This window comes from Phalacrocorax aristotelis, chromosome 2 (genome assembly GCF_949628215.1).
Source record: "Phalacrocorax aristotelis chromosome 2, bGulAri2.1, whole genome shotgun sequence".
NCBI classification, from domain to species: Eukaryota; Metazoa; Chordata; class Aves; order Suliformes; family Phalacrocoracidae; genus Phalacrocorax; species Phalacrocorax aristotelis.
The window spans coordinates 138585142-138612997 of NC_134277.1; the positions used below are offsets into that span (position 1 = coordinate 138585142).

The 27856-nt window shown below is 37.9% G+C and overlaps 1 protein-coding gene across 1 annotated transcript; it reads left to right on the top strand.

The window, feature by feature from the left end:
* The first annotated feature begins 296 nt into the window (after positions 1–296).
* ATP6V0D2 (ATPase H+ transporting V0 subunit d2) lies at positions 297–20640 on the top strand. Its single transcript, XM_075085335.1, has 8 exons — positions 297–521; positions 7862–8033; positions 9844–10022; positions 12552–12631; positions 14474–14551; positions 17854–18030; positions 19600–19677; positions 20207–20640. Exons 1-8 carry the CDS (start codon positions 392–394, stop codon positions 20366–20368), a joined length of 1056 nt encoding a protein of 351 aa, XP_074941436.1. The 5' UTR covers positions 297–391; the 3' UTR covers positions 20369–20640.
* Positions 20641–27856: the final 7216 nt, after the last annotated feature.

Consider the following 27856-nt stretch of genomic DNA (forward strand, 5'->3'; position numbering starts at 1 on the left):
TAACTTCCTGTTTATAAGGCATTTAAGAATGTAAAAATGCTATCAAGCTTTGCAATATGCGTTCTCATTCTCCAGTCAGTACAGAGCATTCTTGTAAGCAATGGTTAAATCTTATACTTCCTTTTGGCTTCTCTTTCAACAATAATAGGTTCATTTTCTGGCTTTGACAGGACAGAGTTGGATTTGCTGGCTGGCTGTTTTGTAAGCATCAACTATACTGGAACTACATTAGGAGCAAGAAACAGGAAGAAACCAGTTGGTAAAACACAATCATAGGCTGGCAGGAAATCAGTGACTATTTGTCACTCCTTCCAAAGAGGAGAAAAACAGTTGGTGGCAAATATTCACTACCTCCAAGTATCCAGCAGAGAAATTAAATCTCCTTTTCTCCATGCCAGGATACTCAGAGTTTTACTTCAATGTGGACCACGGCTACTTGGAGGGTCTGGTCCGAGGGTTCAAAGCCGGGATCTTGACAAGTGCAGACTATGTCAATTTAGCCCAGTGCGAGACACTAGAAGGTAAGTCTGCTGTTTATTTTATTTAGGAAGAAAAGCTGTTGCTTAGACCTTTGAAGAAGAGAAGGTAAAGACTGAAGTATTGAGAGCTTATCTTAAAAACCAGAGATAACCCTGATGTGCTTGTTCTCATATTTAAGTTAATAGCTTTCCATAGAAATTAACCTAAGATTGTAGAGACTGATTTGCAAAGCAGTCCAGATGATGGGATTTTCTAGTTTACTGATAAAGTTTGGAAATCTCATCAATAGATTTCCTACGGAGATTGGTAACCTTCTCACAGATTTTAACTATGATATAGAACTGTTCAAGTATAGAAGTTTCATATCATTTCAGTTGGATAAAACAGTCGGCAAAATCTTATTAAAAGCTTACCATTTGGCACTGAGTTTCTTTATAAAAGATATCATTTAGTACTTTATTACTTCATGGGTTTTAGGGCAGTGGGAGACATTCCACTTACCAGGAAGAGAAAACTAGACTTCACAAAGATAAAACTGAAATATTCTCAAGTTTTTTTAAAAAAAAGAAAAAAGCTTTTTTCAAGGTGACTTTGCCACAGTAATAAAGACAACACACACTAGTTTCCAAAACAGCTTTCTGTGGCCAAGACTGGTCACAGCCTGATGAAGACAGACTTGTACAAAGAAACACAACATACCTATAGACATTGGCAAGAAAAAAATGCAACAGAAAAAAAATCACCTTTCTAGAGAAAAATAAGTTTATTTTCCTGACTCCAGACAAAAGCTATGATTGTGCACTGAAATAATTCCTATAACATGCAGTATGTTAATCTGAAAAAGGAACAAGGAGAAATAATAATTTCACTCTGTTATGAGCATTGGTTGCTTTGCGTATGCAGTAATGGATTTGGGGAAATGATAAATGCAGAACCTGATGATTCCCATATACAACTGAGATTTGAGGCTCTCTAAATTATTAATAAAAAAACCTAAGTCTGGGAAGATTACATGCCATTCATCTTGCAGATTAGAAGAACTACATTTAAATAGATACATGTACGGATTTCTCTGCCAGCAGGATAAAGTTCATCTCATAGTTAAAGAAGAGATTGTCAGTACAGTCAATGGGATCTAGAGACTGTTCAACCGACCAAGTGCATGTACCTACTTCAGCTGATAAGCTGGAGAGCAGTTTAGACACACAAAACACATGTATACACTTACTCTGAGAACTGATATCTATCCTTTATGTCAGCTGGACAAAACTAAGAGTTTCTGTAGCCTATTTGTACCAGCAGTTGTGATCTATGCAACTTAAAGACTCTACAGACACTCTTCATATTGTATTCAATTAAGTCAAAAAGTTCTGCTCCATGAATATACAGACTTCAGAAAAAGCTAATACAGCTTCAAATATTTGTAAAAGACACAAAGGACAGAATGATGGAATTATTAAGCTTTGTTCTTACTCCACTTGTCTCTGCAGATGAGCTTAATAAATAATGTCATCAAAGGCTCCATGAAGGAAAAAAAAACAACTATAAAATTCTGGTTACTTTTGAATAAGATGAAAATATACAGGTTTAAATACTTTTTAAAACATACAAGAAAAAAGGATTTCCCTCATCCTTCCCAGAAAAATACTTGCTTATGTTAAGAATAGTTAAGAACAATTATGATTTATAGTAGAAAGAACATTGACTTTTTATTTTGGCACCTTCTTCTAATATTAATTCAATTTTAGAATGCATATTATTTCAGCAACAGAAGCAGCAGCCTTCGTCAACCCGCCTATGAGCACATCTCTACTACCCACTATTACTTCCCTTTTTTCTCTATTCAGCTACATCTCTTTCTCCAGTGTAACATTTTCTGCTTCTTTTAGGTATCTAACAGATTCCCACCCGTTATCTACCAAATGTATTATTCATAACAAAAATATACAAAGTATTGGATTTTTACACGAGGCTAAAAACACTTATCTCTCTGCACGTATAGGATACTGTAATATTGAACTTGCACCACGAGTGTATAGTGCACCAAAACCAGACCCTTATCTCTAAAGTAAAAAATGGAGCTTTATGCGTACATTGTATTTTGTCTCCAGTTAAAAGTTCCAGCATGTGGATTTGTACTGTAGTGCTATTGTGCTTGTCCAATAGTGCCTTCAGTTCACATCTTCACATTAAAAGGTAATAAATTTATCCCATTCTGCATTCTGTGGTATAGCACCACACCACAAAAACCGGCCTAAGTTAAAAATATTATAAATATGCTAAAACAAACAAGCAGAGGCAGAATCAAACCAACCCCAAGTAACCCATAAATAGAATCAAAAAGATCTTTTAATTTCAAAGTGGTTTTCATATCTCTAGAGGGGAAACCATAATGTCAGTACAGAAGAACCACAAGAAGAACTGTAGGTTAGTGCTTTACATCTGCTTGATAATCACAGAGTAAGTTTAACAGTGAGAGGGAAAGAAAAAAATGAGGATGCTAATTGACTGATGATACCATTGTGTCCTCTCAATTCAGGGCCACACAGAGAGGAGAGCAGGCCTTCAGCTTAACTTAGACATCCTTTTGGGCTTGAATTGTTATAATTTCCATGGGGCTACTTTGTGAGCTGAAACACTGGCTGAAACCTCTGCAACATGGCATGCTACTAGTTTGGCCCTATGTCACCATCTCTTTCATGTGAATGGGATCTTCAGAGGAACTCTGCTGACAGTCTTTGAAGTAGAGTATGGGGGGTGGTGGTTAAATCCTGTTTATTCTTTCCTTGCTTCCTCAGAAGGACAAGCAGCCCAGCTCTGCTCCCAGCATCACTGAAATAAGTTCACTTAACTTGCCAGATCCAGGACACTCCAGCATGTGGTCATGGAACTAACAGTGTAACTGAAAACTGCAGGTAGTTGGCTATCAAAGTGAGGAGTCAGACAAGACTCCATGTGGTTGATGCTGAGAGACCAGGTTAAGGTTTTGTTCAAGTTCTCACGATATTCCTTCTTTCTGATTAGCATCATTCCTGTCTTAACTGCATTCATCTTAAACTAGTCTCCCTCCATGCATTAATTCCCTTTAGACATAATGTTGTGTTTGGATGTTGTTCAATTGTGAGTAAAATCATGTGATTTAAAATCAAATTTTTTAAGTCATACGTTTGCTACATATGATTTCCCTGCATATAACTGTATGCGGAAATACACAGTGCAGGTGGATGGCAATAATACTGACAGCTGAAATACAGGAATTTTCTTTCCTAGGGATCTTGAGGATGTGCTGAAAAGCCCAGGGTCTTGCATAGGTCTCCAAGAGTCCCTGAGAAAAGGAGCTGCTACCACCACTAAAAAGTTTTGGTGAACAGGAATGTCTGAAGCCCTTGTCATGCTCAGCCATCTACTCCTGCCAGGTCATCAGGTCACATTACTAATACAAGTGTCTGACTGTGTTAGTCCCCAGGTCTTATTTATGCCACCAGGCAAGAGAATATCATTTAAGAGCAGCAGAGCTGTCTCTGAGCTGCACCGAACTCTGTCACGGTGTGAACTCTGATTATGACGTTCCTGCTATATGGTATTGGAGCTTGTGGATGTCTGTTTTCTCAATTGTTTTGGCCAAGGCCATGCAATAGGATTGAATACTGTCTCTTACATACAGTATGCATGCTGGCATTTATTAAGTTGTTTAGAAGAAATACTTCCCTAAAGCAGGCTGTGGAAGTGACAGGGTCATAAATCCAATATTCCTGGGCATAGTATTTCCTCCACAGCTTTTGAGAGTCAGCTGGGGCTATTTAATGCGTTACAGCTAATATTTTTCATGCCTTACATTAGGGCATGGATTTTGAAGCCACTCAGTCAATAAGAGAACTGAGGAAGGTAACACTCTTTTCAAACTACTCCTAATCAGTTGGGTTGGTTTCTGTTCATCTCATGATGATGTTAAACACACTTCAGAATATGGTTTGGGGCAGATATTTGGGTTTTGCAGTCTGCTTTAGGTACTAAACCTCTGAAAACCACCATGTTCGGAATGCATTTACAGAGTGTGTCACAAGGTAGTGGTTTGTCTGAAAAGGAATTGAAGGAAGCTCTCTGCATGTAATGAGGTAGTATTATCTAATCCTGCCATCTGCCAGGTATTTTTACCTTCTTTGCAATAAAAAGTAAAAATCAGTTTTCACAGGAAATGTAGGTATGATATTGTTGTGGTTTAACCCCAGCCAGAACCAAGCACCACACAGCCACTTGCTCACTCCCCCACAGCGGGACGGAGGAGAGAATTGGAAGAGTAAAAGCGAGAAAACACCTGGGTTGAGATAAAGACAATTTAACAGGTAAAGCAAAAGCCACGCACACAAGCAAAGCAAAACAAGGAATCCATTCACTACTGCCCATCAGCGGGCAGGTGTTCAGCCATCTCCAGGAAAGCAGGGCTCCATTAAGTGTAATGGTTGCTTAGGAAGACAAATACCGTCACTCCAAATGTCCCCACTTTCCTTCTGCTTCATCCAGCTTTATGTGCCAAGCGTGACATCCTATGGTATGGAATATCCCTTTGGTCAGTTGGGGTCAGCTGTCCTGGCCATCCTCCTCCCAGCTTCTTGTGCACCTGGCAGAGCAAGGGAAGCTGAAAAAGTCCTTGCGTAGTATAAGCACGACTTAGCAACAACTGAAACGTCTCTGCATTATCAACACTGTTTCCAGCACAAATCCAAAACACAGCCTCATACTAGCTACTATAAAGAAAATTATCCCAGCTGAAACCAGGACAGATATGAAAATATTAGTGATTTTTTTAAAAGTTGGTCTAACATATTTAGACTCCTTTCTGGGCATAATTCAGCATTATTCATAATAATGGACATAATTCAGCTGGGAGGAGTGGCTGATACACCAGAAGGCTGTGCTGCCATCCAATGAGACCTGGACAGGCTGGAGAGCTGGGCCAAGGGGAACCTGACAAAATTCAGCAAGAGCAAGTGCAAGATCCTGCACCTGGGGAGGAACAACCCCATGCACCAGTACAGGCTGGGGGATGAACTACTGGAAAGCAACTCTGTTGAGAAGGACCTGGGAGTGCTGGTGGACAAGGTGAACCTGAGCCAGCAATGTGCTCTTGTGGCTGAGAAGGCCAACGGTATCCAAGTGTGCATTAAAAGGAGTGTGGCCAGCAGGTCGAGGGAGGTTATCCTCCTCCTCTGCTCAGTCCTAGTGAGACCACACCTGGAGTACTGTGTCTAGTTCTGGGCCTCTCAGTTTAAGAAGGACAGGGAATTGCTTAAGCAAGTCCAGCGGAGAGCTACCAAGATGATCATGGGACTGGAGCATCTCCCTTATGAGGAAAGGCTGAGTCCTGGCTTTGTTCAGCCTGGACAAGAGACTGAGGGGGAATCTTATATATATCTGAATGGTGGGTGTCAGGATGATGGGGCCAGACTCTTTTAAGTTGTGCCCAATGACAGGACAGGGGCAACGGGCACAAGCTGGAACACAGGAAGTTCCACCTGAATATGAGGAAAAAATTCTTTCCTGTGAGGGTGACAGAGCAGTGGCACAGGCTGCCCAGGGAGGTTGTGGAGTCTCCTTTGCTGGAGACATTCAAAACCCACCTGGATATGTTCCTGTGCCACCTGCTCTGGGTGTGCCTGCTCAAGCAGGGGGGGTTGGACAAGATGATCTCCAGAGGTCCCTTCCAGCCCCTACCATTCTGTGATTTTTATTTGTCTGTTAATCTTTTGTATCTTCCTCTCTTTCTTGAATTAAGTGGTTTTCTTTTTTCATATTTGGATTCTCTTTCTTCCTCCTACATGGAAGCCTGTACTGAAACTACGGCTATTTCCTAATATCTGGCTCTGACCATTGAAAGACCTATTACCTCTGCCTTCTTTTGTCAATGGTTTTGTGAAAACCTGTATAATTTTAAGAAGCAATTAGCTTACACTGCTAACATAAGTTCAGTCTGTTGCAGAAAGGCCTAGAGAAATGCAAACCGTTTCAGAGACCTAGCTGCGTAAGGCTGTCCTATCCAAGAGCCTGTGGATATAATTGCTAAAATGAGCTCGAGCGGCAGTTGAACTGCATAGAAAACTGAGGGTTATCTATCTCAGTACGCTAGAGTGCTAGATGTAGGAGTTTGAATTTGCAATGTACTAGTTCTTTCGCTTCAAGTCTCAGTGTCGGCAACATTATTATATATGAAGAAAGTATAGACATGGGGAATTAGGAAAGAGTACCTACTATACTGACAAAAGCACACCTTGCTAACTGCATATTAACTTCCCTTATAGGTACACCTTTTTTCAGTCAGTGGGAGTGTTGCTGTCTTTTTTCCTAAACATCACTTCAGATTTTATCTGGAAATCTAACCATTATGAATGCCCAAACCATATAACATTAACCCAATCTATAATTTACAGTAGTTTTCATATAGCCTTTGAACATAATTATGCAATATAGCAGGGGCTTTTCTAAAAGGAAATGTTAAACTGCTTTGAACACTAAGAACTGATTCAAATCCTTACTTTTGCCTCATGGTAGAAAATAGCTAGCAGAGGAAATTTGTCAAATGAATCCTTTGATATTACAAAAGCTTCTTTCAACTTTGTTGCCTAACCAACCCATTTTTTTCACTTATCAGGGTTGGGAGCTTAGACAGAATATGTCACGATAACCCAGGTTTCTGGAACAGCTTCTTAGGATCTGGTAGTAGCAGCCATAAATCAGACAAAGCTGAACCAAAAATGCTACAACAGTGTAACTGTGCCCTTTCAAGTGCCCCACTGCAGAACCCATTTGGAGCACAGAATCTGAGGCAGGCAAGATTTGTTCTCTCTTCGTTGGGCAGCCTGATAACATAAGATTATAGTCTTACCTGAGATTTAAATGTTTCATATGAAAATTTAAGATCTTAACAAAGTTCAAGGATGATTCCTATTGATTGGTAACAGTCTGTAGGGATTCAGGAGACAAAACAACTGACATAATGGTGCAAGATTGGTGCCCTAAATAAATCAGAGGAATCAAAACATTGAACAAACCTGACTGGGAAGGGGCTCAGGACAGCAGTAATTAACACTGTGCCTGGTGTGGCTAGAAACTAAAGTTGCCAGTGAAACTTCTGACAAAGGTATAAATTATTCGTGCATTCGTGTGGCATGCAGTAAGTCTTACTGGTAGAAGGCAGTACAAATTCGCAGTAATTATGCATTTACTCTATGTTAAATCTATGGCAAAACCTTTTAAACAGAGTATGAGCAGACCCTTAATTTGAAAATATAATGTTAGAAACAAACATTTTAAAAGTTTTTTTATTTGGTTTGTAAACAATATAATAACAGTTTATTCCCATGATCTTCCTTGAATCTAATTTCAGATCTTAAGTTACATCTACAGACTACAGACTATGGCAACTTCTTGGCTAATGAAACTGGACCTCTCACTATTTCCACCATCGATGATAAACTGAAAGCAAAACTACTCACGGAATTTCATTACTTTAGAAACCATGCTTTTGAACCACTTGCCACTTTTCTGAATTTTATCACGTAAGAAATGTTACCACCTAGCTTACCACATAGACTCAAAGCAAAAGCATAGCTACAAGTTAAAACAGTGTAAATGCATCATACTTGAAATTGTACTATGTTTCAAAAATGGCAAAATTACTTTTATACTGCAAAATTTACATACTTTATTTGCTAATATAAGTTCTGAAAATATATATACGAAGAGCTGTTGTCTTTGCAACTACTTATTTTAATGAACACAAGGAGATCTTTTCTGTGTACAGTGACAGGAGGAGTGGTAGAGATTGAGAAAAATGGTTATCATTTTCAAACATCATTTAAGTCAGAGAACTTGCAAAACTGCAGTTTGTGGGGTGACCCATGCAAGATTAGCAATTTTATGATGTACAGGGCAGTGACTTAATTCCTAGGCATGTGACAAGTTCTAGATCTTTCTTTAAAGGGGGAAAGAACACTACCTCCCATACTTTTTATACCATTTGAACATTAAGACCAGAAAAAGGACAAATGTCATTTGATGCCAGATGAAGAAACAATTCTGATCTCAATACAGTTATAAACAGATAAAACTTGTCAATGAATGGCTTAACATTAAGAACAAGGATCTGCTTTATAACAGTATAACAACATGGATTAGTGAAATGTCAGCAGGATATTTTACCTGTTTACTCCCCTTGATCTTATCTTTTTAATATAAGAAGAACACCTGAGTGTTCAGCTTACTTTTAAGGAGTATTTTTAGCATAACAGCAAAATAAAGTACTTTTTTTGGGGGGTGAGTGGGGAGCGTGTCCAGTGTAGCTGACTGGTCTTAGGTGAATATATCAACAGGATCTTAAAGACTGCCCTAGGACAGCTGTGGTCTGAGGCATACAAAGTTTACCTTTAGCTTCAGAGAAATGGAAGTGAAAATATGAAAATTATGACAGCTCTTTTCTCACACTGATCGACAAGAATGTGTACACATGTATGCGCAATCTCTGCACACTCTTGGTTTTATTTAACACAATTATTAAATGATAGAATTACAGTTCACCAGGTCTCTGAGCCCCCCCTCCCCCCCCGATTTTGTGTGAGATCATATTAATCCCTATATGTCTCTAGCTGTGTTCTGAATCAATAATGCAAGCTGAAGACTGGCAGCCTTGTTATGAGCAACCCAAGGGAACAGCTTTTACATATCCAAGTCACTTACAAAACTCTTATCAGCCTCTCTGACAGTAAAACTAGTAAAGTTTTTTTTTTTGGCTGATAGAAAACGTCTACTGAAAAATAAACTTTCAGCAATAAAGAAGAAATCTCTGAGAACCTGTTCTTAGTTTCCTCATGCGAGGATGTTTCAAGCTGAGCATGAATAAAGCCTCAAGATTGGTCTATCTGCACGAACTCAGTTTTAGCACTGAGATTCCCATGCACATCTTCTCTGTCCAGATGGTCTATATGAAATAATGAAATCCCAAGCTAGAGAAGCTGCTAGCTCAGGTGATTTACTTTTTGATACCACTCATTGTTACTTCTTATAATGGATCTACATTTCACAGCTGTTATGCTTACTATATTCACATTTCAGTTTCCCTTTCTTTAAAACTTCTCTTCCCCAAACTCAGTTGTGTTTAAAATGAATACTGTGTGTTACCTACTTGCTATTTAAAGACTTCTGTTTGTTTTTGATAAATGAGACATTGATACAGAATGAATGTACAAACCTGGAAATACTGCGGTTGTTTCTGACTTTTGTATTACTACTAATTTTCAAGAATCTTGGTTTTGTATTTTTTTCAAAGGAAATTATAAAGCTAAGGTTAATTTCTTTTTCTTTCAAATACAGATACAGCTACATGATTGACAATGTAATTCTTTTAATAACTGGCACATTACATCAGCGGCCCATAGCTGAACTTGTTCCCAAGTGCCATCCACTGGGGAGTTTTGAGCAAATGGAAGCCGTCAGCATTGCCTCAAACCCCACTGAGCTATTCAATGCAATTTTGGTTGACACACCATTAGGTAGGAAGACTAAATTATTTCTTATTTGCCTCTTGAAACTACTCGTCCTGTATTCTTAAGAATATCTCAGATGGAGTAGCATGCTTTCCACTGGATATGCTGTGTTTTGGTAACATAAGGATGAAGTACTTCTGAAGTGGTGTTTAGGACATTTTCTAGTAACATTTATTAACAGCTTCTGTATCAACCTTGGGTAGCAGACACAAAGAAAACATGCTACTCAAGAAGTGCAATAGAGATCTTTTATACCCAAAGTAGCCACTGATTTAGAACATCTAGATTTTTATTTCAACACCTGCATCTATAATTAAAAAATGGAAGATGAAATCTTGCCTATCCCTCACTAAGGAACAAAAAGCAGACAGTTACTAATAAATATTAGATGTTGTGGTAGAACCTAGATTCCCTCTTGGGATTCGGGCATGATTTAAACACAGAGAAAATCCTTATTTTGAAGAACTAAATCTAAAAGCAAAACAGAGTAAGGCTTGGGAACATCGCATTCTGAAACCGGGATGAAACTGGGTTGGCCCCAGACAGACGCCAAACTCCCACCCAGCCACTCGCTCAACCCATGCCCCCAGTGCAATGGGGGGAGAAAACAGTGGGGAAACAAAAGGAGCTTGTGGGTTGAGATCACCCACCAAGTACTGTTGCAGGCAAAACAGATTCAACTTGGGGAAAATTAACTTGATTTATTGTTGAGTAATATTAATACATTTAATTACTGATTCAGGCATTAGGAAACAAACAGAAACAAACAAACAAACATTTACACATTTAGGGGAAAGGGAAAACACCTTTCCTCCCCGCTTTCCCACTCCTTCGCTCCAGGCTCCCCTCCTTTGCCCCTTTGTTATCACTGCAGGTTACACTCAGTCCCTTTGGAGAGGCAATGAGCAGCACAAGGAGCTGGGGGAGTTTATAGTCAGTACATGGCGGTTTCTCTCTGCCACTCCTTCCTCCTCACACTTACCCTCTGCTCCAGCGAGGGCTCTCCATGGGCTGCAGTTCCTGTCGGAGTATCTGCTCCAGCTCACGTCCTCCACAGGCAGCAAAGAGTACCTGCTCCAGCATCATGGAGGGACCCCTTCTCTGACCTTGGCATTTCTCAGATATTTTTTCCCTCCTCCTCTCTACATCCTGCGGTTTTTGCCCTTTCTTAAATGTATTTTCCCAGAGGCAGCAGCAGCTTGGCTGAGGGGCTCAGCTGTGCCCTGCTGTGGGTCTCTTGGAGCCAGCTGGAGCCGGCTGTGTCTGTACAGGGCAGCCCCAGCCTCCCCTCACAGATGCCTCCCTGCAGCCCCTGCACCAGCACCTGGGCACTGACACCATGTACAGTGAAACCAGAGAATGTACAGAGCAGGACAGCTAAATGAACAAGGCCATAGTGCCGCCGTGTGCGGACAGACTAAAAAGGCTGGACTGAAGTTTGGAGAGGACAAGGCTAAAGGGAGAGAGAGACAATGTTTACAAAGTCCTGAGGACAGTGGTTTGTCCACAGCAAGCTGCAAACTGTTGCTTACCAAATCTTTTAGATGACAAAATCACAGCAGAAAAATAGTTTTGAAACAGGTAAAATAAAAATTATTTTTTTTACACAGCTGGTAGTAAATTTCAGGAATTTTTTTTTTTTTTGCTAAACAAGTTTCTAAAAGCAGAGAGTAGTACCAGATTTTTTTAAAAATGGGACAAATCCTCAGACAATGGACCTACAAAGAGATACTAAAGGGAACTGTCAGGGCTACACCCTTTAATACTGCTCATCAAAAACTGGATGCTGGGAGAGTACAAGAGGAGAAGACCACAAAACACAGCCAGGCTCAACATCTCCCATTGCCACTGTCTGAGACACCACTCCCTGCCAGGCAGCGCTGATCTGTCCCACTGACATAGCTTAGGAACAGTGAGGGACTGGCATACTTTTTTTGGTTATGAGTACAGTATTTTTAAGCGGTCCAGCTGCACAAATGAACTTCATCCTCTACCTCCCTGTTCAAAAGCTTGCTCTTTAGCCAGTTCTGCAGAGGACCTGGAAGCACAGATGGCCAAGGTCAAAGCCGGTGCCCCTTACTAGTTGCAACCTGTTGCCTTTCCCCCACTACAGACATACCCAAAGAGGAAGAAGGAAAATAGAAGAGATGATTCTCTGTAACAATTATGGAACACCTGCATCATTTAAGAAAAAAATTATCTTTCATGTTCCTCACTAGAAAATCTCCCCAATGCCCAAACCATACACTTCAGAGAAGATTAGAGCTTTCATTAGCATTTCTCATCTGATTCTCTCTGGAGATGTGGACTCTGGCTGCAGCACTGATTGATTTCCCTCACAGCAGATTCTCATTAAAAAGGAGGGAGTAGGAGGATAAGGGGAAAATCAAGAGGATTTCTCTTCTCCTCTGTTACATCACTCTTTCTTGTAAAACAGAAACCTCAGATCCTTGCTCACACAGTGGTGAAAGGCAATAGAGATGCATATTATCAGCACATAGACTTATACTGAAATATATTAAATTCTGCTTTCAGCTGCTTTCTTTCAAGACTGCTTGTCTGAAAATGACCTGGATGAAATAAACATTGAAATAATGCGCAACAAACTGTACAAGGCAAGTTCTTGCAAGATAGTGATAATACTTGGGGGGTTTTCAAAGTGACTCAGAAAAGGAGTTCAGTATCATTAACCCTGTTTTGTGGAGGGGGAAACAGACACATGGTGAGATAAAGCAAGCTGTCTAAGGTCACCTGGTTGATGACAAGTCCCAGAATCAAATCCATCTCCTTTCATTTCTACTTCACTGGATGGAAAGTTTTCAAATTTTAGGCCTGCATCCAAATTCTAATTTAATATCTCATTAATGAAAATGCTTTAGATGTCATGCTAATATCCAGAAACATTTGTTTATGAATAACTCAGTTATCCACCAAATGCCACAGAACTGTTAGCTCCTAAGCGAGCCTAGACAGGCTTTTGGCTAACATGTATTTTTATTTATAAAAGGCAGATGTCATTTGAAAAGGTCTAATTGCTCTGAGTCTAGCTAAAGTTTTTTGTTTTTTTTTACTTAAGGATTTTGCATAGTTTTCTTCCTTTCTAAATTATCTTTAGAATTGCTACTGCTGTAAGGATATGCATCTAATGTGCCTTGCATTTGCAAAGTATTTGACAAATATTAGCACACAGGTCAACACTCTTAGGATGGTCTCTTTGAAGGCTATACATATTTCATTCCGTTAATTGTTCCTCCTGGCACATTCTCTCCAAATTCTTTGTTATCTTTCTTTTGCAGTGGATGCCCTAGACTTTAGGAAGTATTCTTACAGTGATCTGATCGCTCTAGGGGAAAAGAACTCTTCTGTTTGTCCTACAAATGATATTTATAAATTCCCAAGCCAATATTTGATTCATAAATATTCTGCTACTTCCTCTCATTCAACACAAGATCAGTTATGACCAAGTATTTTAATTCTTTCGCAGTACTACTAATCTAGACCCTCTTTTTCCATTTGATTCTTATATCCTGTGTGGATAACCATATGTTTACACTTATTAAATCTATTTTTTCTTTTTTCTTTTCACTCTTCTAAGTATCAGAGGGATCATTCTGCAAACACGTCTAAATTATTAATATATCCTGTCTCCTCTGCTTCAGCTGTCAATGTGATCAATTATGTTTCAGCTCTACTATCGCATAGCACTATACAGAAGCTAATGCATCATCCCATGCAGGAGACCCCCCTTGAGATGTCTCTACTTAAAATTCACTTAATTGCATGGTTAGTGACAGCTTCTTTTAACAAGATTGTGTGAAGTTGTAGCAAATGCATTTTTACAACAAAAATGCTTCCTAAGACAGTATTTTGGGGGATGGAGAGGCAGAGGGAACAGCATCTCTGGGATATTTAGGGTCCTTCCTGCACAGGTATTTTGAAATGGGTGCAAAGGCCAGAAACCTTAACAGACCAGAGGGCTCTGCAGACCAGTATTACAGAAGCTTTGTCCGCTGCTCTGTCCTAATTCAGGGTTTAGGGAAGAGCAGTAGGGATTAGTTTGTGTATCCTCATAGTGCTGTCCGAACAGCCGTGGCATATTCCCAAATCCCCTCCTCCATATTATAAATGAGGAGTTTCCTTCAGCCGTCTGCTTATTATGCAGTAGAAGCTCAATGGAGCTCAATAAGTTCCTTCTTTAGAGAGCAAAGAAAACCTAATATTTGTCCTGTAACAATTTTTAAAAACATTTGCACCCATATTGTAATAAAAATACATTTGCATTTTCATGTTTCGACTTTCAATCCAGCAAAGTTAATTAAGCACATACTTGAATTTAAATTCATAGGTAGAATTATCGAAGTTAATGGAAGTATTTAAAAACTAAGTTCACAACTATGTGCTGTGTTGGTCCAGGTCTTAAGTAGCATTTAAAACATTTCTCTTCTTCTTTCATGTAGTCTTATCTTGAGGCATTCTATAAGTTTTGTGAAAAACAAGGTGGTACGACAGCAGAAATCATGAGACCTATTCTTGAGGTAAGAAAAATTCGGTCTTTGTACATGAAACTACTCTACAATGTTTTAATAATTACGCTACTTTGTTTTTCCTGTTCCTTCTCTCTCCAGTTGCAAAGGTATTTGTCAAATGTTTGTTTCTCCTCTGAATAACTGTTTTTCTAAGATGTAATGAAGACTTTATTCTAGGATGACTTTTACCACTTGACTAGACAAGCAGCTAGTCCATTACCAGGGAGGAGTTAGCCTCAGTTAATATTTTTCTATAACAGAGAGCAGAACAGAATAAATGGTTCACTAATCTCAAACTGTTGCCCCTTAACATTCTTCTGTATGATGTAGAAAAACAGAAAAAGTGGATTTTTCTTATCCCTCCTAGCTCAAAAATAAATTTGGGATAGCTAAGGTATAGCATTACTGTGTACTTATTAATCAATAATCTTTAAGCTTCATGGCACTATTGTGTTTGTTTACTCTCCTATTAAAATTAGCAGTTGAAGTTAGGGTTGAGTGAAGTTAGAGTTGAGTGACCTTTGGAACTAGGTCCAACATTACATGTTTTATTTTCATCTCAACTCAGAAAAGTTTAATATTTATTTTTTCCATGATATACAAAATTCCTAACGTCATCCTCCCCAAAGCATACCTGCAGCATAGTGAATGATATTTTTATATCTGTTATTGTAATAAAAGATGCAGAAATTCCTAAAACTGGGTTCTCAGCATTCAGCTCCATTTTTTTTTCCACCTGGTTTATCACAATTCTTTGCGGAGGTTGAGACCAGATCACCCATTTTCTTCCAGGAGTCTTTTTTTTTTTCTGAATAAGCAAAACTTACACCCTGGAAACTGGCTGAATAAAATTCACTGAGCTATGATGACATCACACTAAAGGTCTACATTACAGGAGAGAGATAATAACCCTGGAAGCTTACCCTTGAAGGAAGAATGAGCCTAAATTACATCTTATGAAACAATGTCCTAAAAGGGAATGCAATTTCATGGTTTATTTAACCAGGTCATAATGTTTCAGTTTATATTCTAAAGAAAATATTCTTAATCAAGTTAAATTGACCAGAAATTAAGTATTTTGACTATTCTTTTCTGAAAAATAAAAATCAAGAGATTGGCTGGCAGAGGTAAAGACATTTTCCATAGTTGGTTCAGATTTTTCAAAAAGTTCATTTTTAGCTAGAAATTCATGCTGAGAGCAGATTACTTACCAATATTAGTTTAAGCATGTTGTAAAACTCTCTTTATAACAGTTTGGTCTATGATAAGCTTCTTTAAAATCCCTATCTAATGTCAATCAGCTAGGAGGATAAACTTTTCTGTAGATTTCCTTTTCTATAACATTTTAATAATCTGAAGACACACATAGAGCAGATTACTAATGGCTGAATTCACAAAAAGCCAAAGTTTCATTATTCAAAAGAATACTTGCTATTTCATACGTAATCTTATATGTAAGACTACCAACCTGACCCTATCAGAATGAGGCTGAGGTATTTAGCTCCCCAGCTCCTTGACCACCAGTCACAGTGCCAACCTTCCACATTAAAAGTTCTGACAATCTCTCTTCCACCATGCACAACAAACATCGCATGTTTAACCCTGAATCTGGCAAGAAGCTGCAGGATTGCACTGCAGCCAGTGCTGTGCCTGTTATCAGGGCCCCATGCTGATTCTCAAGTAGCAGACATGCTACTTCAGTTTCTCATATGGAAACTAAAGCACTTAGCAAATGGTCATCCAGTGACTCCACCTCTACCTGCAGCAATTAAATGGCCCAAATCACCAAAGAACTGCCTCATGGCCTTACTCACTATGGAAGACCGCACGTGACAATAATTCGATGAACTGAGAGGTCTGAATGGATGGGACTGATCCTGCAAATCTTCTCCATTTGGGAGCCACAGAATTAGGCCCCAAACCTGCTAGCATTATTTGCAATTGTATCTGAGCATGCCTTTTTTCCAGTAAAACATTACAAATCTAACACCTAGATCCTACAGGGCTGTAACAAGTTAAAAAAACCAAAGCACCTGTCCTTCCGAAACATTTTCACTAGGGCTGATACACTGTTCATATTAATAAGACATGTGAAATTTGGCCCTGTTATTCATTAGCTAGCAATCTTTTCAAGCACACTTATTTTCTTCTCATTATTTCTCTACTGTATATTCACTTTCCTTACTCTGAAGTCAGTGCCAGAGGGTAGCTGGGTCCCTGTTACAGTGTGTTCCAGTACACAGGAGTAGGATCTATGAGTATATACTTAACTGCTAAAGTTACAGAACTGTGTTGCAACTGCAGTCTTACTATTCAGCAGAAAACAGTACCTTTCTGCTTAAAACAGTTCAAAAATTCACAGCATAAGAAATTTTTCAAGCTGCCTAAAACGTGCATACACTGTATATCCTTCACTTGGAAGCTTTTCTTGCATAATCCCTGCAATTAGCAAAGACTCTGCTGTTCTTACAACATGAAAGTATGTAATAAAGGAAAGAAAGAAAACCACAGTCGATTTAGATCTCAAGACAGAAAAGCAGATTTAAATCAGACGGAATTAAGATTATTTTTATTTACCATTAGATTTTTAGTTCATACTGTAAGAATGGCAAGTGAAATTTTGCCTTGTACAAAAGAACAACCTGAGATCTAGACACCAGAATGACTTTCAGTCTACTGCTGCAGGGAAAATACGGATACTACAGGCATCTAAACCTGGCAGAAGAAATATAGTCCTTGATTCTATATGTTAAAAATTAACTGTTACTTGAAACACCTGAAAACTTTAACTTGGCAAGTAAATAGTCCCCTTCACATTATTCATTTTAAATATGTGCATTCAGGAACTGGTTTTTTTTTCAGAATTTCCATTCCAACTTTACTCTCAACAGCACTCTGAGTTACCCCAGAAGAGTACTGTTGATTCTTGGTCCTTTCCTTTATTATTATTATTATTATTATTATTGAGTATTATTTCTTAACTTCAGAAGGGCGTGTGAGGAGATTTTTGTTGTAAACGTCTGGGTAACAAAGTAGGGAAATGAGGAAGTAGCAGAGATTATATTTTCAGTACAAATATTACAGAATAAAAGCTGTGCTTGCAAAACACTGTTCGATTTTCTAGTTAAAAATTAACAAGTATTTGCAAATAAAGATTTACAATTCTTAAAATAAGGTATGTTTCTACTGCTCTGAAGTTCACTTTTTTTTTCAAGTTTCCATAGTTTAGCATTCCAAAAAAACCATATCCCCTCTGAATACAGAACGAGATCTCTAATAACACCTTTTTATTCTTTGTTTTGCATATTAAGTTTGAGGCAGACAGACGTGCCTTTATCATCACCATTAATTCATTTGGTACTGAGCTGAGTAAAGACGACCGAAAGAAGCTGTATCCAACCTGTGGAAAACTGTATCCAGAAGGCTTACATCTGTTGGCCAATGCAGATGACTATGAGCAAGTGAAGTGTGTTGCAGATTACTATGCAGTACGTAATCTAATTTCTTAAAACAAAAAGCCAAAATAAAATACTTTACATCTCTTGATGTCAGCAAAATTTTAAAGGGTATTCACATAAGTTAAATGCATTTCTGAAAGAGAAAAAAATTAGTAAAGATATAAAAGGTCCCATACAGTATATGAAATCAAAGGCCTTTCATATGAAGACAGAAGATATATTATTACCATAGTGCAATACAAAGTTCCTTTTACAGTGATGTTTAAGTAATCCCATTCTAGTAAACAAAACTCTTCCTACTTCATTAACCCTTCCCAAATTGAGTTTCACTTCACAGTTTCTGCCTCCAAGATTTTGGAGCAAAACCACAAGTCATTTTAAAATAAACTGACCAAACTGTTCATGTCACAGATGACTGTGAACCTGATCTACTGCTACTGTAACATAAAAATGCCCTTCTGAAAAGTTTTCTCTAAATCACTCACTGAATCAAAGAAGGAGATGAAATTGCTCATACTGATGCGACTAGTGCTGCTATTAAAGATGAACCAATATGCAACGCTTGCTCCATGAATTACCTGTGGTAGTCTGGCTACCTATAATATTTAAGCTACCTCCACGTAGGTACACAAAACAAAATTATGTCTGGTCTAACGCTTTTTCCACAGAAGAAACAAAGCTGGAGATGCACATTTGTTCCTGTGCCTGAGCAGAGTGTTAGACGCATGTGTCACCATGTCAATGTGGTACAGAGCAAGTGTGTTCATGCGATGGTGGGATATTTAGATGAATTTGGGAACCATGGTACTAGATCTATACTGCACTGCTACTTCACAGGAAAAACAAAACAAACACAAAGAAGCAAATTACACAGAAATGTAACATGTAAGAAATGAAGTCAAATATATCTGGGCAGAATATTCCACAATGACATATCAGACTAATTATTTAGATACAATATTAATGCAGATAAAACAAATCCAGCTGACTACCGGAAATAAAATGAGCAGCCATGTGAGGATCAGAGTCCAGGGTTTTGGCTCCATTTACAGCTCTGGCTCTGACGGCTACTATTTGAACAAGAAGTTGAGTACTCTCTGTCTAAAGGAGTGAAAGGTCATGTGTCATTCTACAATAAGCCTCTTTTAGTGCTTTCAGTAAATTAAGTTGTAGGAAATGATGGTAAGAAATACTAGAACAAATAGGATTTTTCTTTTTTTTTTTTTTTTGCTGACTATATGCTTTTACCTTTTGATATATGTAGAACTGTAATCTATACATGAGTTCTATACAGAAAGATTACTTAATGTAGATAGATTGATATAGATAGATTGATCTGGTCAGGCACTGGAACAGGCTACCCAGCGAGGTGGTAGAGTCGCCATCCCCAGAGGTGTTTAAAAGATGTGTGGATGTGGCACTTCAGGGCATGGTTTAGGAGGTCTGGTGGTGTTGGGCTGACGGCTGGATTTGATGATCCTAGAGGTCTTTCTTTTCCAACCTTAATGATTCTATGATTAATAAAGTAATGTAAGGTATCTGTACTGCACAGAATGCGTAAGTACCTCACTTCCATTGGATGGTTGTCTATGCTTTTAGGAATACAAGGCTGTGTTTGAAGGTGTCGGGAGTGGCACTGGAGAAAAGACACTGGAAGATGCATTTTTTGAACATGAGGTAAGAGCTTCTAACATTAAAATATCAAAATGAAAGTTACCCACCTGGCATAACATTTAAAACAAGAATGAGGTAATAGGCTTTTGATTGTACTATACTGCATCATTCAGTTTTGTATTCAAGAACACAGTATTCCTATGGCTGTCAACATTTGGCTGAATTAAAATAGAAAAATTTACCTTTCTAAACAAAGTAACTCCCAGGACATTCTTTTGAAGACTAGTTATAGAACTGTCAACCCTGACAGCCTATCCAAAAGCCAGGTCATATAAAGCACTTAATGAAATTTCTTTTGAAGAGTCTACTGAAGATTTCTCCACTGTCCTTTACTCACCTGTAATGTTGCTGTAGTCTATTACCAAAATTAATCCAGAGATGACATTTAAATTATATTTATACTCAAGAGATTCCTAAATATATTCATGGTTGCAAAGTTACATAGAAATCTTCATCATAAAAGTTACCATATAAAAATCATATTTGCCTTCTTTAATATTTTATCATAACACTTGTTTTATCTTTTCCACAGGTAAAGCTGAATGTGCTTGCATTCAACAACCAGTTTCATTTTGGAGTATTTTATGCCTATGTAAAGTTAAAGGAACAAGAATGCAGGAATATTGTATGGATAGCTGAATGCATTTCTCAGAGACACAGAACCAAAATTAACAACTACATTCCTATTTTCTAAATCTGAGAATTTATAATCCTATGATGCCTGAAAAGATGCATTATTTCATAGAAAAGAAGAAAAATCTTATTTCAAAACTTAACTCTTATCTGATGTTTTAAATTGTACTAATGATTCTCATACACAGCAGTGTAAGAAAATGTAATGTAATTAGAGCTATGAGTACTTTACAAGGAAATACTAATGGGCTTATTCATAGGTTTTTTTGCAGATTTTTTCCTCACTGTGCCCATTTTAATTTAATTGATCAATAAAAACTCCCTGCAAGGTCCTACACACATATTCTTTCTCTTTTGTGGAAGCAGGCTTTCTATCAATGACATTTGAAAAGCTCTTTAATGGCTTAATTTTGAATTAACAGTTTTCTCAAAGGACCAACTGAACCACTACTTCTATCTTACACTCACAGTCTTCATGCCATACAAGATTTTAAGGACTTAATACACAAATAAGAGAGAAACTTTAGGGTTACTCTGAGATTCCCCTTATGGAATCTTAAGAGAGAGCTTCCTGAACCTTTCTTACTGTGAGATCTCTCTGCAGCTACATGTAAGCAAGTAATTTCATTTTCATGAAAATGTTTTCACTTACTCCTTCACGGTCACATGAGGAGCACTGGAAGTGTTAAACCATGGGTGTCTGATCTACTCCACAGCAATACAAATATCTCCTCCCAGCACACCAAGACACCGTCTTATGTATGCACTAGGGGAGATTATGAAACATGAATGAAAATACCAGCCAAGTCTGTATCAGTTTTACATCAGACACAAACAACACCAGCTCTGAGCTATTTGAGGACCTGGCTAAGATTAGTAACTAAAAATAGAGTGAACAGTTGAAGCCAGATTGTAGCAGGACAAGATTAATTCTGCTGAAGAAAAAGGAAGGATTTTGAAAGCCGTATCAACATTCTCCCTTCCTACTCAATTCAAATATTTGCCCTCTTATCTTTGAAAGAGGCCATACCTTGATTTTCTGCACATCTCCTTAGTTTCAGGCTGCACAACAGCAAATCTCAGTCTTCAGCTGACTATGCCTCCAGTAATATGATACAGAAATAAAATCCATTTCCTGCTGAGTAGACAGAAGAATAAAATATATCTAATGTCAGCACCTCAGAGTTATGGAAGACATTCAGGCATCATGGTTTAAAAAACTGAGATATAATATTTCTCCCTCTCAAACATAAATAAGTACACATGCACACATATATAAAAAATAGAAAATGTTACCATTTTTATAGCTAAAAACACAGTTTCTAAACTGTAAAGGTAACAAAAAAATATCCCAGAACACGTTATACTGATTTAATAGAGAATTGGGAAGATTTTTAACATTTTGCTTTATTGTAAATCACAAGGAACCTTTCACTATTACTTTAAAAATACTTTCAGAGAGTTTCCTTTAGAAATAATTTAGTAGGAATTTAGAAAAATGGACTAAAAAGTCTATAATAAAATAATACAAATCTTATCTCTACACTGAGGGTTCTTTATTTAGTAGATTTAGTCATTCAGAAGAAAAAAAAAGAAACTGAACTGTAAGATTTGTGGATTGCAATTTCATTTTGGCATGTGTAGTTGCTTCCTTGCACTGCTTTTACTATCTTGCATTTCTTAATTTGTATTTCCCAGCCTGATCTGTGACCAATGCTTTCCAGTTCACACACGTATTGCAAACTATATCACAAACTGCAGTGAAGAAAGTAATAGGGCTACATTCTCTCAAATTTGCATTTTTCTATATTTTTTAGTAACTGCATTAAAAAATTTCTTGTGAGTGGAAGAGTAACAAAGTCAACTGGTCTGCGATGCAGAAACTGAATTCAAACGATTCAGCACAGTGCAGGAGTACTTTTCCTGTACTGATAAATGAAACCTCCCTATTCGAACAAAACAAATCAGCTGGCTTTCTGCCAAGAATTTTCTGAAGTGATTTGAAGGGGAAAGAATCTGCTCTCCACCCTAAATCATTCTGTGCCAGGGAAGATATGCAGCTGCTATTGCTACAGTCTGTGGATACTGTTGGCTCAGAAAGAAATGAGCAGGGATTGCAGCTTACATGATTGTGTTGTCAGCAGAACTGGTCTTTAGACTATGGAAAGGACAGCAACAGTGGTGATTGATGCTTTTTTCAAAACAACTTTCCAGATATTTGCTAAGTAAGGACAGGATGTACTAGGCGTGGGTTATATTCAGTTTAAGAATAAACACGAGAAGCAACAGACTAAGAAAGGAGTTAGGACTTTAAAATTGTAACTCCTCAAACACCTAGCTTATTCTATAAATAGTATAATTTACATCACTCTCGTTAGTAAATTAGTCTTCAACTGGAATGTATATATATATTTCCACAAATATATTTGTGTGTATATATATATACACACAAAAAAAAAAATATGGCCATATATCATCTCTAACAAGATCTTACAGTGGAAATCCAGATCACAGAATCACTACAAGCATCATTTACTTCTTAATGTCAGTCTGTAGGATAGGGGGACATGAGGCAATGAGCTACTTTTCTTGTTCTTTATACCTCTCAAACAACAGGAACTTGTGTTCACTCTTAAACAGCTAAGCCTATCCAGACAAATTTGTTCAATATGATTATGTTGATTATGCTCCTTTGCCTGTGTCTTCAATGAGAGATGAAGAGCAGGACCAGGAATGAGCTTCTGGTGAGTTGAGAGCTGTGAATCTTTCTTTCCCATCATTTGCTGTAGCTCAGGCTTGAAGTGCTTGCCATCTGCTCACACACAGCTGAGATGACCTATGGATGGACCAGGCTGCAGTGTTTGAAGCCCCTCCCATGCCCAGTCCCTCCTTCCTGCACAAATGACAATTTGTGTCCATGTTAGGAATTGAAGATCTATAAGATGAATCGTTTCAGAGTGTGGTCCTAAGACTAGCTCTGGACTCACAGCCAGTTGACAACAGTAGACTCTGTTACGCTGGTTCTATCAGTTCCAGTGTGACTTTCAGGTAACATGAAAAACAGTCCGATACCATACTTGGCTTGTTCTGCACATTTATGGAAATTAAAGTTAATATTGCATAACTTAATTTTCTTTCATACATAACAATACAATGCCTTCTGTTTTTATTAAGTATGCCTAAAATACAAGTATATTTAACACCTCAACAACTCTAATTAGGATCAAACCAGCAGATCCAAAGTATGTGAATGGAGCGATAGCTGGCTATCATTTGGATTTGCATCAGAATTATAAAGCTGTTAGCATGAAGATTACTATAACGGTTTAAACAAGAGATAAGACAAAGTCCGATGATGTGCTGGACAACTGGATTGCTTTACCAAAGAGTGTGGAGAAATGGTGTAATATAAATCACAGGAAAAAAAGATGTGATAAATGGCAGTAATATCTACCAGGCAGTTAAAACAGGTTACATGACACAAAAACTCATCCCATACACACAGAAAATCATTCAGTATATTGGGATATCTCCCAAATGACAAAGAGAAAATAAGAAATGGGATTCAGGAAATAGCAAGCCAAACCTCTTGAAGAACCCAGGTGAAAGTTTTTATACCCATGACACACAGGGAGAAACATTCGACTATTTGGAATCCATTTTTATTGGGACTTTCAATTTAAAAAAAAAAAAATTTCAACCCAATTAACTCAGCTGGCAATGTTAATGCAAACATTCCAGATGCGGAACACAGTCACTTACAATCCCATCCTAGTGTACAAGGCAGAAAAATGAATGCCCTATTTTCTATTAGTTTGGAGCTTCTCCAGGAGTAAAAAGAAGAAAAACTTTTTGCTCTGAAAGTATGCAACAGATAACTACAATAAATATAAGTCACAAGCCTACTGACAGGCTTTTTTTTTATAGCATAACTCATCTGTTAAAATAAAACTTTAAAGTTCTGAGCCTCTTGGAAGATATAGGCCTGAAGCACTAACCTTAAAAATTATTAAAATGTACAGTCTCGTAAGGAGGTGATTATTGCAGAATTTCTGTTTAAAGTTTTTTTTTCCCTGTCTTTGCAATTATTGTCTGCCATCAAATGACATACCCAGGGGTGGCTCTCACCCTTGCGCATGGTGGAACCTGTTGTCAACAGCATTTTAAAAGCTTGCTGAAATATTTTTTTGCTGTCTTAATACTGACATATACCAGTGGCATAATGCAGTGAAGTTTAAGAGGAAAATAACATATAAAACAGTATAGGTTATTCATTATCAAGAAAATACTAACAAGGTGAAACTAATTGTTATATTTTTAAAATGGAAGAAAACAGGCATTTCCACACAAAGGACCTTAAAACTTTGTTGTACAAACCCCTTTCCATGCTCAGCTACATGTTCAGCTCTGTCAGCGTTGGGTCTGGCAGTGAAACCCTCACTGAGTTCTGTTGCGGACGCACAGGGATACAAGGAACTCAGCAATGCTTTTAAGCATTACTTAAAAAAATATAATCTATGGAAGCTCATTATGTGTTCTAACTTGGTACTTGTAACATGCAACAGCAGCTCAGGCTGAACTTCAAAAGGAGCAGGTAGAAGTTGCAAGGTCCTTGATAAGATAATGGCCATATTTTCTTGTTTTCCAATCTAGAAAAAGTAAATATTCTTATCTTTTAGTATTATATCTAAAATGTATACACTGTTTTTCTTCTGTGCCGTATCTTTCTCTTAAACTTCTGTTTTGTTATATGCACATGCACGTACACACACACACACGCGCGCGCGCGCGCACACACACACTCATCGACTACAAAATTTTGTATTGAGTCACACACTGGCTCGAAATCCAGAGAGCCAACACTGTGTAAATCAATCCAGAACAAATTAAAGGATGTTGCTTCACAACACTTTTTTCCAGTGTAAAGAACAATTAAAACATTTAAAAGGTCTGTAATAAAATCTATTAAAGTCAAATAAAACAAAAACTCTTTTTGCATTTTCAGCTGAACTGTTTTAGATCACCAGTTCTTTGGGAACAGTATTGCATTCTCTTCATACCATACAACACAAGAGGCAAATGAGAGCACTCAAATAATCACAGGCCTGATCTAAGCTCATAAAAATTCTTTTACCTATAACAGTACTTCAGTCAAGTTCAGCTGAGCCCTATACTAGTGTTGTTTACAACTTCTGACTGTATTAACCAAAAAAACCCAAACAAGTTTGAGTATAACAAAGTCTGGGGGCAAAAGCCGTCCCTTACCTGCACAAACCAAGAAACAAAGACAAGGAGGCCACATAGTCTCTGCCCTTAATAAGGGAATTTTTAAAATTCAAAAAGCTGAAATTATTCTTCTAAAAAGTCTTCCCCCTCAACCAGAGCTTCAACAGAAATGGCTTAATGAAATATATATATATTTTAGCAAAAGATAGGATTGAACCATCTTATCTGTTACAAAACTGAAGTGTTTTATCTATCATCTGTTACATGAAGAGGGAGTACTAACACTGTTACAAACGTGCAGAAGCAAAAGGAGCCAAAATAAAACAGATGAAGCTTATTTATAGCAAATATTATGACTTTTGTGGATGTATGAAAACCACAAGCAAATTCCAGATTACTCTAAACAATATGTTATTAAATCGTTTTATGGCACAAAAAATAAACAAATGATTTAACAAAAGCATATAAATACATACAGTAAAAGCTACTGTGTAAAAGTCAACTAATCTGTTCTCATGGGAAAAAATGACAGTGCTCCTACTGAATTCAGTGGCAGCAGGGTTAGAACCTCTGGGGCGAATAAGTTGCTGTGTTCGTGTGAGCTGCATACACAAGATTTATGAGGAAAACCTGTCCTTAGAGCTGCCCAGTGTGGCAGGCCGCTGTACAGCGTCCTGCAGCAGCCAGGACGCTGAGGACTATTGTGCTAGGTAGTTAACCAGCATGGTCACTGTGCCCAGCACAGGTCACAAAGCACTGAGCAGCTGACTGAAAGAGATAACATTTTCTTAGAACCCTTAGATACATTAGTGTTGATCTAACACTTACTTTGAGCGCAGTTCTCTAGCGCTGCACGTTGGCAGGAGATAATAACTGTGACGTTCTGCCAACACTATTATCACGACTTCCCTCTCTGGTCTTCATGATCTACAATTAGAGCACTTCTGAATAGGTGCATTTAAGTTCGGGCTCAGAGCTTTGACCATCGGACTAATTAAGCAGATATATTCAATTTAGTATATTGGGAACCAGCCGCATGAACCCTCCTCATTTTGCTCAATATAAGCATGCAGAAACCAGTGAAAGCCACTGAGACCAGGGAAAGCCACGGCTATTAAGGCGTGCTAATAAAAGTGACTGCATAAAATCAGGTCATGACTTACATATCAAAGCCTTATTTCTATCATTCTAATGCAAAGAGTCTGTCATTTAAAGCTGTGAGCTTTAACGATTTTTGTAAAAAGAGCAGTAACAGTTTGCAACATCCACCGTGACACAGAGGCTCACTCTAAATTAAATCGTATCAGTGTAGCTTTTTCCTCCTTTGTTTTTTATATCAGTCCTTGCTATTGAATCATGACAAACAAGTTACGGTTTGTAGTTTATCTTAATCTCTCAGGACTTTATCCGTACCAAAGCACATGCCAAGTTTTGCATTAAAACAAACCCTCACCAAAAGTATTAACTGGATCAAAATGATTAACTGATCAAAATGCCGGCCTTTCCAATCAGACCTACTTGTTCTAATCATGTGCACTAAATGCTATTTTATCTAAGTGTCCCTCAGCAAATCAAATGTTTCACTGCAAAAGTCTTCAAAAGGTGTGGGACAGATCTTGAACTAACATTCCATCTAGCTGACCAGTCTTGTCCTTGAAGTGGGCAGCTCCACATTTCTTGGAACTAACTAAAAAGAAAACTAAGTTACTAAAACAGATTGCAATCATTCATTCAAGAACTCGGAGCACTTCGAATTCTAAAGCCCTGAACTGGATTTCAGACCTAGCAGGAAAACAGGATAGCATACAGGAAATCCAGAAAGTTCTTTCCTGTAAGTATTACTTAGGATGCAAGCTGCTGTATTCTGTGTCCAGTGGAACAACTTTATGCATGGCATATGCATTTTTAGGGGTGGGATATTTGAACTCTAGGGTTATAAAACCAGTACAAATACGAGAGTCAAACACAAAGCCAACTGAAGGTGGGAAGAGTGGTTTACTAATGGGCATTATTGACTAGAATTACACTAAGTTGTCCATATGCTGCTCTAATGATCTCAAGAATGAAAAAAAAGTCTGCTACTTTTTTAAGGAACTGCATACAGGAATAATCTCAGAAGCCCCTTTATTGTCAGCCAGGACTTCCAACTCCAAAAAAAAAAAAAAAATCACTGTAATGAGAAGATCCACCTTGTTCTTAAATCACCCAATGAATGGTATCAGACATGATTTCCCCTACAGGAGAGTTAAACAGTACAGATCACTAAGCAAACTACGCTCACTTGCTGTTTCTATAGTTTATCAGCAACAGGATGGGCAGTGAA